This window comes from Mustela lutreola, chromosome 1 (genome assembly GCF_030435805.1).
Source record: "Mustela lutreola isolate mMusLut2 chromosome 1, mMusLut2.pri, whole genome shotgun sequence".
NCBI classification, from domain to species: domain Eukaryota; kingdom Metazoa; phylum Chordata; class Mammalia; order Carnivora; family Mustelidae; genus Mustela; species Mustela lutreola.
In genome coordinates, this window is record NC_081290.1 from 135,557,141 (window position 1) to 135,575,233 (window position 18,093).

Consider the following 18,093-nt stretch of genomic DNA (forward strand, 5'->3'; position numbering starts at 1 on the left):
AAATATCATTAGGTCCCAGGAGTTCAGCTAGATAGTTATCAAACCGTTCTGAACACCTACAAACTCAACAGGAGATAGAAGAGAGGAATAGCTGCAATTCTAGGAACAAAAAATTAACCACTTTCTGGAAGGTAGGATGTGCAGAGAAGTGAATCCAAAGAGATGGGAAGATAGTCCACGGGAGAGGGGCCAGCTCCTGGCAAGTGGTGGAGCAGTGGAGCACAAAATTGGAACTTTTAGGAGTCTTCTCCACTGAGGGACGTTGCTCTAGAGGCTAAGTGGTGGTGGAGCTCTCGCGGGGACAGTGTGGTCTCAGGACTCACAGGGTCACATAAAGACCAGGGCTGTCTGAGTATGTCAGAGCTGCCAGGTATTGGAGTGGGGAAGCCGACTACAGAGACAGAACAGAGGAGTGAGCTCTCAACTCAAGGTCAACTTTACACCATGATCCAAGGCACAGTTGGGCCACTGCATTTTGACCAGGGACCCCACCTTCCTCTTCTGGGAGGGCCGTGCGGGAGCGTGAGACAGGAATCTGCTGGGTTTGGAGACTCCAAATGGGGCCATGCACCAGAGATAGAAGGGCTCAGTCACAGGCTGTGTGAGCACAGAATGTGCCTGGAGACCAGGGAGACAGGAGTGATTGACTGCTTTTCTCTGAGGGCACACTGAGGAGTGGGGCCCTGAGCTCTCCACTCCTACAGGGCTGGAAATTGGGAGGCCGCCATTTCTATTCCCATCCTCCAAATCTCTACAGGAAGTGTTCAGGGAACAAAAACTACTGAGAGCGAACCGGAGCAGTTTACTTAGCCTGGTCCCTGGGAAGGGCGGTGAAAGTCTGCCTTGGGCAGAGACATTTGAGAATCACTGCAACAGGTCCCTCCCACAGAAGATTAGCAAGAACATCCAGCCAAGATCAAGTTCACAGATCAACAAGAACTGAGGAATTCTGGAGAACTCCCCTCCAGAGCTAGGGGAAAGCAGCACAGAGAATTCATGGCTTTATCCCCAAGCCCTTTTAGTCTTGCAAAGTTAATTTTTTTTTTAATTTTATTTTTTTCTTATTCTATTTTAAAAATTTTTCCTTTTTCCTCTTTTGAGGTATTTTAACTCTTTATTTTAACTAACTTTTTAAAAAAACTTTAAAATTTTTCATTGTTACAGTCATATTTTATTCCTTCATTGTATTTAACCTTATTTTTTGTGTACATATAGCTTTTTTTCTTTAAAATTTTGGGATACAAGTTCTTCTAGTAGATCAAAATGTACCCTAAATTAGCACATGGCTTTGTTCTAGTCTCCAGCCTGATCACATTCTCCTCCCATTTTTTTTTCCTTTTCCACCCAACTTAACAATTCCTTTTTTAGAATCTTTTTTTTATGATTTTTTTTTACATATATATATATATATATATATATATATATATTTCTTTTCAGTGTTCCAGAATTCCTTGTTTATGCACCATATCCAGTGCCCATGCAGTACTTTGTAATTTTCATCTTTACAGTCATATTCCATCCCATCATTGTGTTTACCCTTATTTTTGGATATATATAAGTCTTTCTTTCCTTAAAGTTTTGGGAGCTAGTTTCTTCTAAGACACCAGAATACATCCAAGATCAAGTGGGTGGCTCTGTTCTATTCGCTAGTCCAATATATAAATTTTGTTAATTTTGTATTTTTTCCCCTTATTTCTCCCCTCCAGTTTTGGGTAACTTCTGATTTGGTTAGTGTATATTTTTCTGGGGTCCTTGCCACCCTTCTAGTATTTTACTCTCTCATTCATATACTCCTATCTGGATAAAATGACAAGGTGGAAAAACTCACCACAAAAAAAAGAACAAGAGGTAGTACCAACAGCTAGGAACCTAATCAATACAGACATTGGTAATATGTCAGAAATAGAGTTCAGAATGATGATTATCAGTGTGCCAGCTGGGCTTGAAAAAAGCATGGAAGATATTCGTGAATCTTTCTGGAGAAATAAAAGAACTAAAATCTAACCAAGTTGAAATAAAAAAAGCTAATAATGAGGTGCAATAAAAAATGGAAACTCTTACTGCTAGAATAAATGAGGCAGAAGAGAGAATTAGTGATATAGAAGACCAAATGAAGGAGAATAAAGAAGCTGAGCAAAAGAGAAACAAACAACTACTTGACCACGTGGGGAGAATTTGAGAGATAAGTGATACCATAAGATGAAACAACATTAGAATAATTGTGATCCCAAAAGAAGAAGGAAGAGAAAGAAAGGCAGAAGGTATATTGCAGCAAATTATAGTAGAGAATTTCCCTAATATGGCAAAGGGAACAAGCATCAAAATCCAGGAGGCACAGGAACCCCACTCAAAATCAGTAAAAATAGGTCCACACCTCACCATCTAATAGTAAAACTTGTAAGTCTTAGTGACAAAGAGAAAATTCTGAAAGCAGCTGGGGACAAGAAGTCTGTAACATACAATGGTAGAAATATTAGATTAGCATCAGACTTATCCACAGAGATCTGGCAGGCCAGAAAGAACTGGCATGATATATTCAGAGCAGTAAATGAGAAAAATATGCAGCCAAGAATACTATATCCAGCCAGGCTGGATATAGGAGAGAGAAAAAGCTTCCAGGACAAACAAAAATTAAAAGAATTTACAAACACCAGCCAGCCCTATAGGAAATATTGAAAGGGGTCCTCTAAGCAAAGAGAGAGCCTAAAAATAGTAAACCAGAAAGGAACAGAAACAATATATAATAACAGTCACCTTACAGGCAATACAATGGCACTAAATTTGTCTCTTTCAATACTTACCCTGAATGTAAATGGGCTAAATGCCCCAGTCAAAAGACACGGTAAAAAAAAAAAGACTGATTGATATGCTGTCTACAAGAAACTCATTTTAGACCCAAAGACAGATTTAAAGTGAGGAAAACAATTTACCATGCTTATGGACATCAGAAGAAAGCTGGGGTGGCAATCTTTATATCAGATAAATAAGATTTTAAGCCAAGGACTATAATAAGAGATAAGGAAGGACACTATATTTTACTTAAAGGGTCTGTCCAACAAGAAGATCTAACAGTTGTAAATATTTATGCTTCTAACATGGGAGCAGCCAACTATATAAACAAATTAATAACAAAATCAAAGAAACACATTGACAATAATACAATAATAGTATGGGACTTTAACACCCCCCCCCCACTGAAATGAACAGATCATCTAAGCAAAAGATCAACAAGGAAATAAAGGCCTTAAATGACACACTGGACCCGATGGACATCACAGATATATTCAGAAAATTCCATCCCAAAGCAACAGAATACACATTCTCCTATAGTGCACATGAAACATTCTCCAGAATAGATCACATCCTGGGTCACAAATCAGGTCTCAACTGGTACCAAAAGACTGGGATCATTCCCTGCATATTTTCAGACCACAATGCTCTGAAGCTAGAACTCAGTCACAAGAGGAAAGTCGGAAAGAACTCAAATACATGGAGGTTAAAGAGCATCCTACTAAAGAATGAATGGGTCAAACCGGAAATTAAAGAAGAATTGAAAAAATTCGTGGAAACAAATGAAAATGAACAGACAACTGTTCAAAATCTTTGGGGCATAGCAAAGGCGGTCCTGAGAGAAAAGTATATAGCGATGCAAGCCTTTGTCAAGAAACAAGGATGGTCTAAAGTACACAACCTAACCCTACACCTAAAGAAGCTGGAGAAAGAACAGTAAAGAAAGCCTAAATCCAGCAGGAGAAGAGAAATAATAAAGATCAGAGCAGAAATCAATGAAATAGAAACCAAAAGAAGAGTAGACCAAATAAAAAGTAGGAGCTGTTTCCTTGAAAGAATTAATAAGATTGATAAACCCCTGGCCAGACTTATCAAAAAGAAAAGAGAAAGGACCCAAATAAATATAATCATGAATGAAAGAGGAGTGATCACAACCAACACCAAAGAAATACAAACAATTATAGAACATATGAGCAACTATACGCCAGCAGATTTGACAATCTGGAAGAAATGGATGCATTCCTGGAGATATATAAACTACCAAAACTGAACCAGGAAGAAACAGAAAACCTGAACAGACCCATAACCAGTAAGGAGATTGAAACAATCATCAAAAATCTCCCAACATCAAGAGCCCAAGGCCAGATGGCTTCCCAGGGGATTTCTACCAAACATTTAAAGAAGAATTAATACCTATTCTCCTGAAACTGTACCAAAAAATAGAAATGGAAGGAAAACTTCCAAACTCATTATAAGGCCAACATTACCTTGATCCCAAAACCAGATGAAGGCTCCATCAAAAAGGAGAATTACAGACCAATATCTTTGATGAACACGGATGCAAAAAGTCTCACCAAAATACTAGCCAATAAGATCCAACAGTACATTAAAAGGATTATTCACCATGACCCAAGTAGGATTTATTCCTGGGCTACAAGTTTGGTTCAACATCCATAAATCAATCAATGTGATACAACACATTAATAAAAAAAAACGAATAAGAACCATATGATACTAATAGATGCTGAAAAAGCATTTGACAAAGTACAACATCCTTTCTTGATCAAAACTCTTCAAAGTGTAGGGATAGAGGGTATATACCTCAATATCATCAAAGCTATCTATGAAAAAACAACAGTGAATTTCATTCTCAATGGGGAAAAACTGAGAGCTTTTCCCCTAAGGTCAGGAACAGGGCAGGGATGTCCACTATCACCACTGCTATTCAGCATAGTACTGGAAGTTCTAGCCTCAGCAGTCAGATAACAACAACAACAACAAAAGGCATCTGAATTGACAAAGAAGAACTCAAACTCTCACTCTTTGCAGATGATATGATACTTTATGTGGAAAACCCAAAAGACTCCACTCCAAAACTGCTAGAATTCATATAGGAATTGAGTAAAGTGTCAGGATATAAAGTCAATGTACAGAAATCAGTTGCATTTCTATACACAGACAGCAAGACAGAAGAAAGAGAAATTAAGGAGTTGATCCCATTTACAATTGCACCCAAAACCATAAGATACCTAGGAATAAAGCTAACCAAAGAGGCAAAGAATCTGTACTCAGAAAAATATAAACTACTCATGAAAGAGAGTGAGGAAGACACAAAGAAATGGAAAACCATTCCATTCTTATGGATTGGAAGAACAAATATTGTGAAAATGTCTGTGCTTCCTTTAGCAATCTACACATATAATGCAATCCCTATCAAAATACCATCAATTTTTTTCACAGAAATGGAACAAATAATCCTAAAATTTATTTGGAACCAGAAAAGACCCCCGAATAGCCAGAGGAATGTTGAAAAAGAAAGCCAGAGTTGGTGGCATCACAATTCCAGACTTGAAGTTCTATTACAAAGCTGTAATCATCAAGACAGTATGGTACTGGCCCCAAAACAGACACATAACTCAAGGGAAAAGAATGGAGAGCCCAGAAATGGACCCTCTACTCTGTGGTCAACTAATCTTTGACAAAGCATGAAAGAATGCTTGAAATGCTTGAAAAAAGAATTGCATGAAAGAATGTCCAATGGAAAAAAAGACAATCTCTTCAACAAATGGTTTTGGGAAAACTGGACAGCCACCTGCAGAAGAATGGAACTGAACCATTTCCTTGCACTACACACAAAAATAGACTCAAAATGGATGAAAGACCCTCAGTGTGAGACAGGAATCCATCAGAATTCTTGAGGAGAACACAGGCAACAACCTCTTCGACCTCAGTTGCAGCAACTTCTTCCTAGAAACATTGCCAAAGGCAAGGGAAGCAAGGGTAAAAAATGAACTATTGGGACTTCATCCAGATCAAAAGCTTTTGCACAGCAAAGGAAACATTTAACAAAACCAAAAGTAGCTGACAGAATGGGAGAAGATATTCACAAATGACATATCAGATAAAGGGCTAGTGTCCAAAATCTATAAAGAACTTATCAAACTCAACACCCAAAGACCAAATAATCCAATGAAAAAATGGGCAGAAGACATGTACATACATTTCTGCAAAGAAGACAGCCAGATGGCCAACAGACAAATGAAAAGTGCTCCACGTCACTCAGCATCGGGGAAATAGAAATCAAAACCACAATGAGATGAAACCACCTCACACCAGTCAAAATAACTAAAACTAACAGGTCAGGAAGTGACATGTTGGGAAAGGATGCAGAGAAAGGGGAACCTTCCTACACTGTTGGTGGGAATGCAAGCTTGTTTACCACTCTGGAAAACAGTGTTGTGGTTCCTCAAAAAGTTGAAAATAGAGATACCTTATGACCCAGCAATCACACTACTGGGTATTTACCCTAAAGATACAAATGTAGTGATCTGAAGGGGCATGTGCACCCGAATGTTTATAGCAGCAATGTCCACAGTAGCCAAAGTATGGAAAGAACCTAGATGTCCATCAACAGATGAATGGATCAAGAAGATGTAGTATATATACACAATGGAATTATGCAGCCATCAAAAGAAATGAAATCTTGCCATTTGCAATGACGTGGATGGAACTAGAGGGTATTATGCTGAGCGAAATAAGTCAACCAGAGAAAGAATTATCATATGAATCTCTTTGATATGAGGAATTTGAGAGGCAGGGTAGGGGTTGTGGGGATAGGGAAGGAAAAAATGAAACAAGATGGGACCAGGAGGGAGACAAACCATAAGAGACTCTTAATCTCACAAAACAAACTGAGGGTTGCTGAGAGAGAGTAGGGAGAGGGTGGTTGGGTTATGGACATTGGGGTGGGTATGTGCTATGGTGAGCGCTGTGAAGTGTGTAAGCCTGATATGATAATTCACAGATCTGTACCCCTGGGGAAAACAGTACATTACATGTTAATAAAAACAATTTTATTTATTTATTAATAAAAATAATTTTAAAAAATTTATTTACACATATTTTTGAAAAGATACTTATATTGGATGCTCTTTCAGCACACTGCCATTTTAGAGTGGTTATATTCAAGATTAATTCTGAATAGGTAGGTAAGAATAATGTAAACATTAATTTCTCATGCTTACATATTTTATAATAATGATTCATTTTATCATGGTATTGATAAGTCAAATCAGACAAAATGTGGAAGTAGTGCTAAGGAAACTTTTGCAATATTCAGTAATATTTCTTCCATGACAGTGACTTAGTACTTTTTATATTAGGCTCTGATTTTATGGAATCATACGGATTTGCATGAATGATTCTTTTTATCTCTCATACATTAGTTTTGCTTCTTCAGTGAACAATATTGGGAGTGTGTAAGGCACTCTTGGATTCGGACATCATAGTGAGAAACTATGTTTGCTCCTGTCCTTTGTTGCCTTTTCACTTTGGAGTCTGTATTTTTAGAAATGTTACCATATTATTTCTGTGTATGTATTCATTTTACTCAGGATATCTGTTCAGATTTCCAACTGGGAAATTATGAAACTTGATTTTTCGGGAGGCATTTTCTACCTAATATTTAGTAGGTGAAGAAAACGAGAAAACAAAGTTTAATATGCATTTTAGGATGGTCGCTTGGGTTTGTTTAACTCCCCTACCTCTTGCCTTCCTTAAACATGTCACATTGAACTTTACTGTACAAAAAAATGTTTCCAGTTTTCTGTTCCTTTATATTAGCATAATTAGTTTGGTGTTTCTCAAAACAGATCAGATGCCTTTTACAAATAACTGTGGTGCCAGAGTCATGATCACTTGTTTTGATGGTTGGTAGCACAGTGGTTTTTAATGCAGTCTCTTGATCTCATACAAATATCCCTGCTCTCTTGTGTTCCCATTATCCATTCTTTGTCCCTCTTCTCTCTGATTCCTGGGAGTCCCAAATCCTCACCTCATTCTGCTGTTCTTGGGTGAGCTCAGGATCGATAATACTGCCATTCTCTGTATTCATTAGTGCGTTTTTTCCTTCTGTCCTCATTGTGATGTGCAGAAGAGAACCACTGCATGGAAAGTGTGAGATTCAATGTTTGAGAATCATGAAATCTAATAAATCAGTATTTTTTCTGATTTTTTGAAAAGTATTGCCTTCAGAGATTTGTTCTGTAAAAGTGATCTTCAGAGATGTTAACCAAGCCTTTGATAACTATTGCCTAACTGCTAGGCGGTGTTTAGAAGTTTAAATGCTGATTGATCTTACATAAATAGCTGGATATGGGGATGATCTTTCTGTCTGTCCTACCTCTATGATTTTACAACCTGCCTTTCTTCTCCCCCTCCCCTTTTTTCCGCTTGGTGAAAGCAGGGAGAGTATTGCAGATTTTCTTAATTCTTCCTTATTTGCATCAACATTAGAAGAATGACATATCTGAAAAAAATGTTATTGGTTTATGCCCAGTCTTCTTTTTGAAGACCTTAAAATTTCTTCTACTCTCCAGTTGATAAATTACTAAAAGAGTCTTCTTTTTGGAAACTCGGGATTTACTCTGATTCAGGAATCATGTTTTCGCCATACCCATCTTTCTGTAGTTCTAAGTACAGGTAGGTCATTGCTTTGCTAAGCAAACCTCCCCTTTTTGTATGTATGAGTGATTCCATCTCCTTTTGTGTTGACTTTTTATTTCCTTTGAACATCTGTTTCCTCCTATCATCACATCATCTTTCCCCTGAGGTCCTTGCCATTCTTTAAAGTTTTCCATGCGTGATATCATTAACTTTTATGTTCTTCCAATTTGATAGCTGTGTTTTCAGTGTTGCCAAAGAGTGCCCCTTCATACTCGGTAAAAGACAAACCCAGTGACAGCTAAATTCCATCTGTCTCTCAAGGTTTCACCCCTCCAGGAAGCCTTCACTGAATTATGGCAACATTCCATTTTCTGATCAGCATTAGCGATTCATGTCTATACTAATCATATACCTTTTTGGTCATGCATAATTGTATATTGTTCTTGAATTACTTCATGGGTCTTGTCTCCTTAGTGAGATCTGTAAGCTCTTGGGAGGTAGAGACTGTCTTGTATTTCTTATGTGTATGATACCTAGCACAGTTCTGGACAAATATAGATGATAGGCACTTAGTGAATAGTTGAATTGAACTGAGGAAATTTGTAGACCTTGTTTATTCTTAACACTAGCCTATTGTACATTCATTCATTATGATTCCAGGTATCTCCATTATCTGTCCTTTAGATTGATTTTTTGTGTGTGTGGCATCAAAGGAGGTCTCTACTTGAGATCTAGAAATGTATGTTCTCTTGTGAACTCCATTCAGTTACTCCCCCCCTTTTCAATAGTTTTTTATTTTCCTTTTTTCATGTTTCTTTTAATACCTTACTGCCCTTTTCATTTCACCTACCTACTAACATAGATTTCACTTCTGTCTGTTCTTCTGAATTGTGGAGACCTAATCCCTGGTCATTACAAAGCCAGGGTCTAGTTTATAGCAAGCCCTATGACATATTGCAGCCTTGCCAGTGCTGAGTGCCTGCTGTTTTTGGCTTTAATACTGCTTTTGCTTGAAGGATCAGAAACTTAGTCTAGTTTCTGAAATCCTTATTTTTGACTAAATGTGCTAGATAATAGAATTGTAGTTCTAACATGTGCCCCCTTTGTTGATGTTTATTAAGTGTTGACTAGGTGGTGGTTTTTCCCCAGCTCACCCTACCATTTTCATCCTAACACTCTCCACATCAGTGTCTTTGTAGGACATTTTAAATCCCTCTATATGCAATAGTTGCTTATTCAAGTGCTTACATTTCTGCCATTCCAGTTGATGGTGGTAGTTGGGGGCCAAGCACCAAAGGCTATCCGAAGTGTGGAATGCTATGACTTTAAAGAAGAGCGATGGCACCAAGTAGCAGAATTACCTTCCAGGAGATGTAGGGCAGGTAAGCATGATGCATTGTGGTCATTTCTCTGCTGTTGCATCATTGGGAGCTTCACTCTGTCTTATTTTATTAATTAGAAGACTCTTTACTAGAAAAGCTTTGATTAAAATAGGTATGTCATGAATATGATATGCCCCAAAATATGCCCCAAGACATTGTTGGGGAAAGCCTTCAGTCTTCATCTTTGCATACCTTTCTGATTCTCTAGTAGAAGATGGCATAGCTAGCAATTTGCTGGATATTTTCGTGGTTACCTTTCCTCAAATGTTGAGAAATAATTCTTTAGGTTGGGACCCTTTGTTCTAAGAGATTCCTGACTTTGCTATATAATGCGCAGTTAGTTGCCTTCTTCCAGGCATGCATTTTATAAACATTTGTTGAAATAGACTTTATTTAGCCAAAACTGCAAGCAGAAAGGCAGTTGTAAACCCGTAAGGGTTCTTCAAACAAACTCCATAATTCATGGCTCCCATAGCAAATGGAATGTAGTACTTTAGCAGTTTATCTTGGTTACTTGGTGATGGTTACATAGCAGCATAGTTATCTCATTCTTTAAGAGCTGTTTAATATTTGGGGGTGGGTCTGGATGTAGTATAGTTGTTGCTAATTTTTGTTGAACATTAAAATTGTTTTTAATCTTGCATTATAAACAGTGCTACAATTAATCCCTGACACTTACATCATTAAGTTCATATGCCAATATATTTTAGTGGTGTAAAACTCTAGAGCTTAATCAGGATACCCTGATTCAAAGGGTATCCTAAGAGCAAACACCAATTATTACTACCACAAATAGTAAAATATGAAGGTACCCATTTCCCTACATTCCCAACACCACCTTGGATTAAATATTTTGAGTTTTGCCACTCTGGTAGATGGAAAATATTATCTCATCTTACCTTGTACTTCCTTTATTATGAGGAGAGCTCAACATCTTTCTGAATTGTCAGTTTATGATTTTTGCCATTTTTTGTTATTTCACTGGTTTGACATAATATGGTAAGAAAAGTATCATTTTTGTTTGTCATATGTGGTGTGAATATTTATTTGTATTAATCTTTTCTTTTTTGATTTTACTTGTGTTATTTTCACCACATAAAATATTTGCCATTTTATGAAATTCTGTACATCAAGGTTTGCCTTTGGATTTAAGGATTCATTGTGTAGAAAGGGCTTACTCAAAACTATTTGTGTTAGTGTGTATATACGTGTTTTTTATTTAAGTCAAAAAATTATTTAAAAAAACAAGTTATTTTTAAGCTTTTTATGTTGAAATAATTTTACACTTAGGAATTGCAAAGATACTATGAAGTGTTCTGATATATTCATTTCTTAATGTTAATATATTATACAACTGATATGATTTGCAAAACTAAGGAATTAGCATTGGTACATTACTATTTAAACTAAACTACAGACTTCATATTTTATGAATTTTTTTATTAATGTCCTTATTCTGTTTCAGAAACCCATATTGCATTTGTCATATTTTCTTAGTCTCTTCTGATCTGTGATAGCTCTGTAGTCTTTCCTTATCTTTCATGCCCTTAATTCCTTGGTTAGGTGTTCTGAAGAATGTCTCTCACTTTGATGTTGTCTCATGATTAGATGGAGATTATCATGATTATCTCTGGTGATGTTAACCTCAGTCACTTGGTTAAGGTGGTGTCTGCTAGGTTTCTCCCCTAAAACAAAATTATATTTTAAAATACGAATTTTTGTAGTATTTGCAGAATTTTAATTTTTATATCCACATCAGAAACATCTAGACTTTATTTTGAAGATGTAGAATTAGTTTTTTTTAATGGTAGCCAGTTCGAAGATTTTTTATTGGCTAATTCAGCTTTTCCCATTCATTTGAAATGCTGCCTTTATCATATACTAAGTTTCTACATTTATTTGGTTTTATTCTGAATATTCAGTCCTGTTCCATTGACTCATCTTGTCTATTTATGCTTCAAAATAGAGCAGTTATCATTATAATTATTATACTTTATAATTTGTTTTAAGATACGATGGGACTAGTTACATGACTTGTGATAGGACTTGCTGCTTCTTCAGATTAACATTTTCTTCATATGGTTCTGATGTTTCTTGGCAAGGTCATTCTTTGATATTTTTTTCTTTATTGTTACTGTTGGAGTCTTTCCTGATATTTATAACTGGTTTCTCATTTCATATCTGATTCCTGATTCAATTTCCTTTTTATTGCATCATAACTCATTAGACTAGGTCCATTCCAAAGTGTATTTTTCATGCGTAAATTTTACCTTCATTGTGCCCTCGTGAAAGGCACAATGTGCCTCCCCACCCACTTCAGACTGGAGTTGATGCCCTTTAACTGTGGAATTCTGGCCAAATTACTCAAACTTTTGGGGGCTTCCCTGTAACTTTAGGGAGTATCAGTTCTTTTAGTTCACCCCCTCTCCACCCAGAGTGTTTGGACTCAATACGTCGTTTTCTTCCTTATCACCTGAAATACCCTAGCACTTGCTAAGCATATTGTATATCTCTGAGACATGATTTTTGTTTTGTTTGGAGAGAAAAGAAAATGAACACTGCAGTGGTCCAGATTCCCACAGTGAACACTCCCCAGCGTTCTTCATGATTCATACTGCCTGCTCTGTTCCCTCATAGGAGAAATACCACATTTTCTTTATCAAGGGCACACAGGAAATCCAGGGGTTACTCTTCATCATTCATTAGTTCTCTGTGTACTTAAATTGTCTGTTGCCCACAGCTCTCCTCAAATCCTTGAGATTTGCCGGAAAGTAACTTGAGTATTCATTTCCTCATCGAACCAGGGACTGAAAAGTCATTCCTTTCCCCGACAGAGAGCTGCCAACACAGGCAGTTTCATTTGAACTGTAAAGAGTCTTCATGCCATAGGAAGGACTGCACATCCATACATATTTTGGGAGCTGGGGAATCAAGCACCACAGGCTAAGACAGTCGGGGTTCGTGGTCTGTGCCTTGCCTGATGATATCATATGGAACATTGAGCTGGTCAGCACTTTGGACTGCTGATTCCTGGTCTCCCAGCTGGATTCAGAGAACTGTCAGGCACTGTGCCTGCCCCAAGCTGAGCCGTGACAGAAGCACTACAGAATTGAAGACCAGTAAAACTTGGAACAGTGTATAGTGATGAAAATTGAGACTGTGCGATTTACTAACCTCAAATGCGTATCTAGGTGCAATTTGCTCTGGGGGGTTCAGGAGCTAGAGGTAATCTCTTCAGGCTAAAGTAGTTCGAGAGAACGTGGAACTTTCACTGGGACTTGAAACTTGAAGAAAGCAGAATGGGTGGTAAGAGGAGCTTCTCAGATCAGGACAACCACAGGAAAAAGCTTAGAGAAGTGAGAAAGTGATTCAACCCAGAGGCTAGCAACTTGGCTTCTCCATCCAGGGATTCCCTAACCTCTCATTAGCCCAGGGTCAGCAAACTTTTTACCGTACCAGAAAATAAGTACTTCAGGCTTTGTGGGTTATATGGTCTCTGTCACAGCTCAAGTGCCACTGCAGTGTGAAAGCAGTCCTAGACACTACATAAATGAATGGGTGGGGCTGTGTTCCAGTGAGACTTTATGGGTGTAGAAATTTGCATTTCGTGTAATTTTTCCTGTGTCACAAAATACTTGTTTTCTTTTGGTTGTTTTTCACCAATTAAAAAATGTAAAAACCACTCCTGGCTCATAGTTTCTACACAGCCCCTGATTTAGCTCATTAACATGATAAATTGGCAGTACATTATGCAAATTGAGAATAAACATATAGAGTGGAAGATCCAAAATTGAAAGGTGTGGGAGCTGTATACAGGTTTAAGCAGTTGGCAAATATTGCCTCAGTATTTAAGTCTGTAAATAAATATTTGAAAAAGCCAAGAGTCAAAATAATGCCTCAGCCCACACCACTGCATTTTTTAATAATCTTGGAAAGGAGGACAATATAGTGCTTAGATATTCTTGCTAATGAATAGAGTTCTATTTAGTTGGTGTTCTCCTAAGAGCAGTTTGTTTTCTGACAACAGCTGTGGACTTAGGGGGACGCAGCCTTAAGATAGTGGGGTTGTCTGGCTGCATACTCATAGTTAACTGCTGGATTTCTTTGGCAGGGATGGTCTACATGGCTGGGCTTGTTTTTGCTGTCGGTGGCTTTAATGGCTCTTTGAGAGTCCGCACTGTAGATTCCTATGACCCCGTGAAAGATCAGTGGACCAGCGTTGCAAACATGCGGGACCGCAGAAGCACTTTGGGAGCTGCTGTACTGAATGGATTGTTGTATGCTGTGGGAGGCTTTGATGGCAGCACAGGTAGCTTTCTTTTGGTCTTTTCTATCTTGTATTAAAATTAACATAGCAGGAGCGCCTGGGTGGCTCAGTGGGTTAAAGCTTCTGCTTTCGGCTCGGGTCATGATCCCAGAGTCCTGGGATCGAGCCCCACATCAGGCTCCGCATCAGGCTCTCTGCTCAGCAGGGAGCCTGCTTCCCTTCCTCTCTCTCTCTGCCTGCCTCTCTGACTACTTGTGATCTCTGTCTGTCAAATAAATAAATAAAATCTAAAAAAAAAAAAAATTAACATAGCAGTCATGTTTAGGGAATAAATTGTGGCAAATTTAGTAGGAGACTTTTGAGTGTTTTAACAGGTATTATGAAGGTAAGTTTAAAAGCTCCCGTCAAGAGTTCTTTTAAGGGGTGCATGGGTGGTTCAGTCAGTTAAGCATCTGCCTTGGGCTCAGGTTATGATCCTGGGTCCTCGGATCAAGTTCCGCATTGGGCTCCCTGCTCAGCTTCTCCCTCTCCCTCTGTGCTCACGTACTCTCTTTCTCAAATAAATAAATAAATATTTTTTTAAGAGTTCTTTTAAATAGTGGAAGAGTACTTAAGTCTATAAATTTTCTTCTTTATGCGTATCACTGTCCTCTTACCATGTTTAAAAAGCTAAGAAGTGTCAGTAGCTTGGATAGGAGCCCTGGGGAAAAAAGGTTAGTCCTATGTATCATGTAATTGCTGTTTACATTCCACCATTTTCCTCTTTTAATTTAGACCAATTTAACATACCTGAAGTACTTTTCCCTAGTAATATATGTAAAGGAACAGTTACCTTACTTTTTTTTGTTAGAGGAGGAAATGAAGAGCATTGTGCTTTATTACAGGTTTATCATCTGTGGAAGCATATAATATAAAGTCTAATGAGTGGTTTCACGTGGCTCCAATGAACACGAGGAGGAGCAGCGTGGGTGTCGGTGTTGTCGGAGGTGGGTGCTGATAGTTGTTTCAGGTGAATTTTTCCAGGCACGTATGACTTTTTGATTGCTAAGAGTGATCCTTCCAATAATCTGAACACCAGTTTTCTCAATGGGCAAGCACATGATCATTTAAACAAGGAAAGGAAGAGCCGCTGTAAAATTTTATCATTTTTTAAAAATTGGCTTGTGTATATAAACTAAACTGTGGAAGCCCTTGTTCTCCAGTCCTCCTTTTTCTCCTTCTGTCCTCTTTTTCATCCCATTCTTTTTTTTTTCTCTCTCTCTCTGTGTTTGTAACCTATATAAAACTGTTAACTGCTCTCAATTCAGTTGTTAAGGGAACAAATCAGAGGACATATGTGCAAAATTTTATTGCTGGAGAAAGGCTGTTTCACATTTAGGAGGATGGGTTGCCACAATTATTTATATCCTACCTTGTCCACCGAAAGAGCTTAAGAAAGGTTGTAACTATTATTTTTTGGTGCAATTTTTTTAAATTTTAAATCTCCCTTGGCAGATTTGTGGGTTCTCACTCCTTCCCCACTATTGGTATAATTTTTTGTACTTTTTTTTAGAACAGCTTTATTGCAATATAATTCACATACCATACAATTCACCCATTTAAAGTGTACATTTCAATGTGCACACATCACAATTCATTTTAGAACATTTTTATTCCCCCAAGCAGCAGCCCCACTTCCCTTAGCTGTCACCCCCATCTCCCCAGCTCTCAGCAGCCACTAATCTACTTTGTCTATGTATCAATTTCCCACTAATGGACATTTCATATTAATGAAATAATACAGTATGTGCTCTTTTGTGATTGGCTTCTTTGATTTAAAGTAATGTTTTTTGGAGTTCATCTGTGTTGTAGCATTTACCAGTACCTCATTTCTTTTTATCGCCAAATAATATTTCACTGTATACTGATATTAATTTTTGATTTAACTTTTTTTCCCATTTTACTAAGATTACCAAGGTATTTGTTTCCCACGATATTGTTTCCTTACCAAATGTTATCCAAAGATGCATGAATGTACGTTATTTTTCAGATTTGTTGATGAAAATTTTAAGTTAATATCATCAGAGATGCCCTGCAGAGCTTCATAATGTGGTTTTATAATGCCTTTGGTCACCACTAGGGAGTATCTTTATAGTTTATAAAAATAATAAAAGAGAAACTGCTATTGTAGAGGAAAATACTTAATGCCTTGAAGAAATAGCTTTTGATGATTCTGGCTTTCTTTGTGATTCCATGTTTAGGTTTGCTCTATGCCGTAGGGGGTTATGATGGAGCTTCACGTCAATGTCTTAGCACAGTAGAATGCTATAATGCTACAACAAACGAGTGGTCATATATAGCAGAAATGAGTACCAGACGGAGCGGAGCCGGTATGTAGGCAACTCATTTAGATTAAAACATGAAAATGATGGGAATGAATTAATAAACAAGTGAAATGATTCATTGGCTGCTTTTTATATTACCAGAAAATATATTGCATATCCTGATTTTAATGACACTGTTAAATCTCCTTTGAATTAGGCAGGTAGGTGGATAGCTATATTTAAATATCACTTTGTACAATTCCTAAGTACTATATTAAAGGCACTTGTATCACTTAATTATTTATATTATTTGGCATTCTTTGAGTTTTTGTTCTTAGTTCTTACTGAACTTCATAATCAAGTCTCTTCATATCCATTTCTTACAAGTTTTATCCTTTAATACTGGTTTGCTTTTACTGTGAAAGTTGTTTTTCAGAAGCATTATATTAAAGGACTTCCCTCTTTGTGTTTCACCCTCATACTATTTTTATTGTATTCGACATGCCTTTTTTAGAATAGTAGTTCTTACTGAGATTCTCATTTGTCAGACCAATTCATTTCCATTTTTTGTGTGCTTTAATATTGACTTACTTTTAAAATCATTTGAATAAAACCTAGGATCTTATAAATTTGTCACTTTTACTCTACTATAGTTTGGTTCTTTGTGTTTTATAGGTGTTGGTGTGTTAAACAACTTACTGTATGCTGTTGGGGGTCATGATGGTCCTTTAGTACGAAAAAGTGTTGAAGTGTATGATCCCACCACCAATACATGGAGACAGGTTGCAGATATGAACATGTGCAGAAGAAATGCAGGTATCTGTCTAGCTTACAATTATGGAATTTATATTGATTTGTATTCAGAGTTTTACTAGCATTGCTGTATATTTTCATTCTTCTTTTACTGGTTTGGGTTTCCTAGTAGATTAGCTCTTTAAAATGAAACATATAGTAATCTTATATAGTGAATGCCTAGCTTAGTGGCTACTTTTTGGTGATAATGTAGACTAAATCAGAGGAAGAGTCCTCTATATTTGATGCTTAAATTCATTCATTCTTACCACAGATATTTTTGAGTGTATACATACATATCATGTATTGTGTACTGGAGTTCCAGTCCTCAAGAGTTTATCTGGTTGAGTATTTGTATGAGGTAAAAAGCTAGTAGTTTATCTGAATCTGAAGAAGCTAACCCTAATTTAATATAGTTCATGATTTCTGAAATTGGAAAAGCTAAAACAACATCAACAATAAGTAATTTTTTAAAAGATTGATTTATTTTATTTTTTTTAAGATTTTATTTATTTATTTGCCAGACAGAGATCACAAGTAGGCAGAGAGGCAGGCAGAGAGAGAGGAAGGGAAGCAGGCTCCTTGCTGAGCAGAGAGCCCGATGTGGGGCTCGATCCCAGGACCCTGAAGTCATGACCTGAGCTGAAGGCAGAGGCTCAACACACTGAGCCACCCAGGCACCCTGCCACCCCCCCCCCAAATGCTCTTCTTAATCTCTCTTTATTTTAAAAAAATTTCTAATTAAGTTGTGTGATTATGAAGGGAGACTAGTATATGGGACTACAAGCACCTTTCCCATCATCTAGTCAGTTGTATTTGGTGAGATACCAAAAATCTCTTAGTTATAGATAATCCAGAACCATGGTAAGACCCACAAATCTGGGCCCTAAGTAGA

The 18,093-nt window shown here is 37.4% G+C and overlaps 1 protein-coding gene across 2 annotated transcripts in view; it reads left to right on the plus strand.

The window, feature by feature from the left end:
• KLHL2 (kelch like family member 2) overlaps nucleotides 1-18,093 on the plus strand; it is a 109,899-nt gene that overhangs the window by 87,413 nt on the left and 4,393 nt on the right. For both annotated transcript variants that reach the window (XM_059174678.1, XM_059174687.1), the window contains 5 exons: nucleotides 9,719-9,836; nucleotides 13,948-14,145; nucleotides 14,988-15,089; nucleotides 16,344-16,472; nucleotides 17,082-17,222. In XM_059174678.1, coding sequence (XP_059030661.1) covers nucleotides 9,719-9,836; nucleotides 13,948-14,145; nucleotides 14,988-15,089; nucleotides 16,344-16,472; nucleotides 17,082-17,222 — 688 coding nt within the window. The remainder of the gene's footprint in view (nucleotides 1-9,718; nucleotides 9,837-13,947; nucleotides 14,146-14,987; nucleotides 15,090-16,343; nucleotides 16,473-17,081; nucleotides 17,223-18,093) is intronic.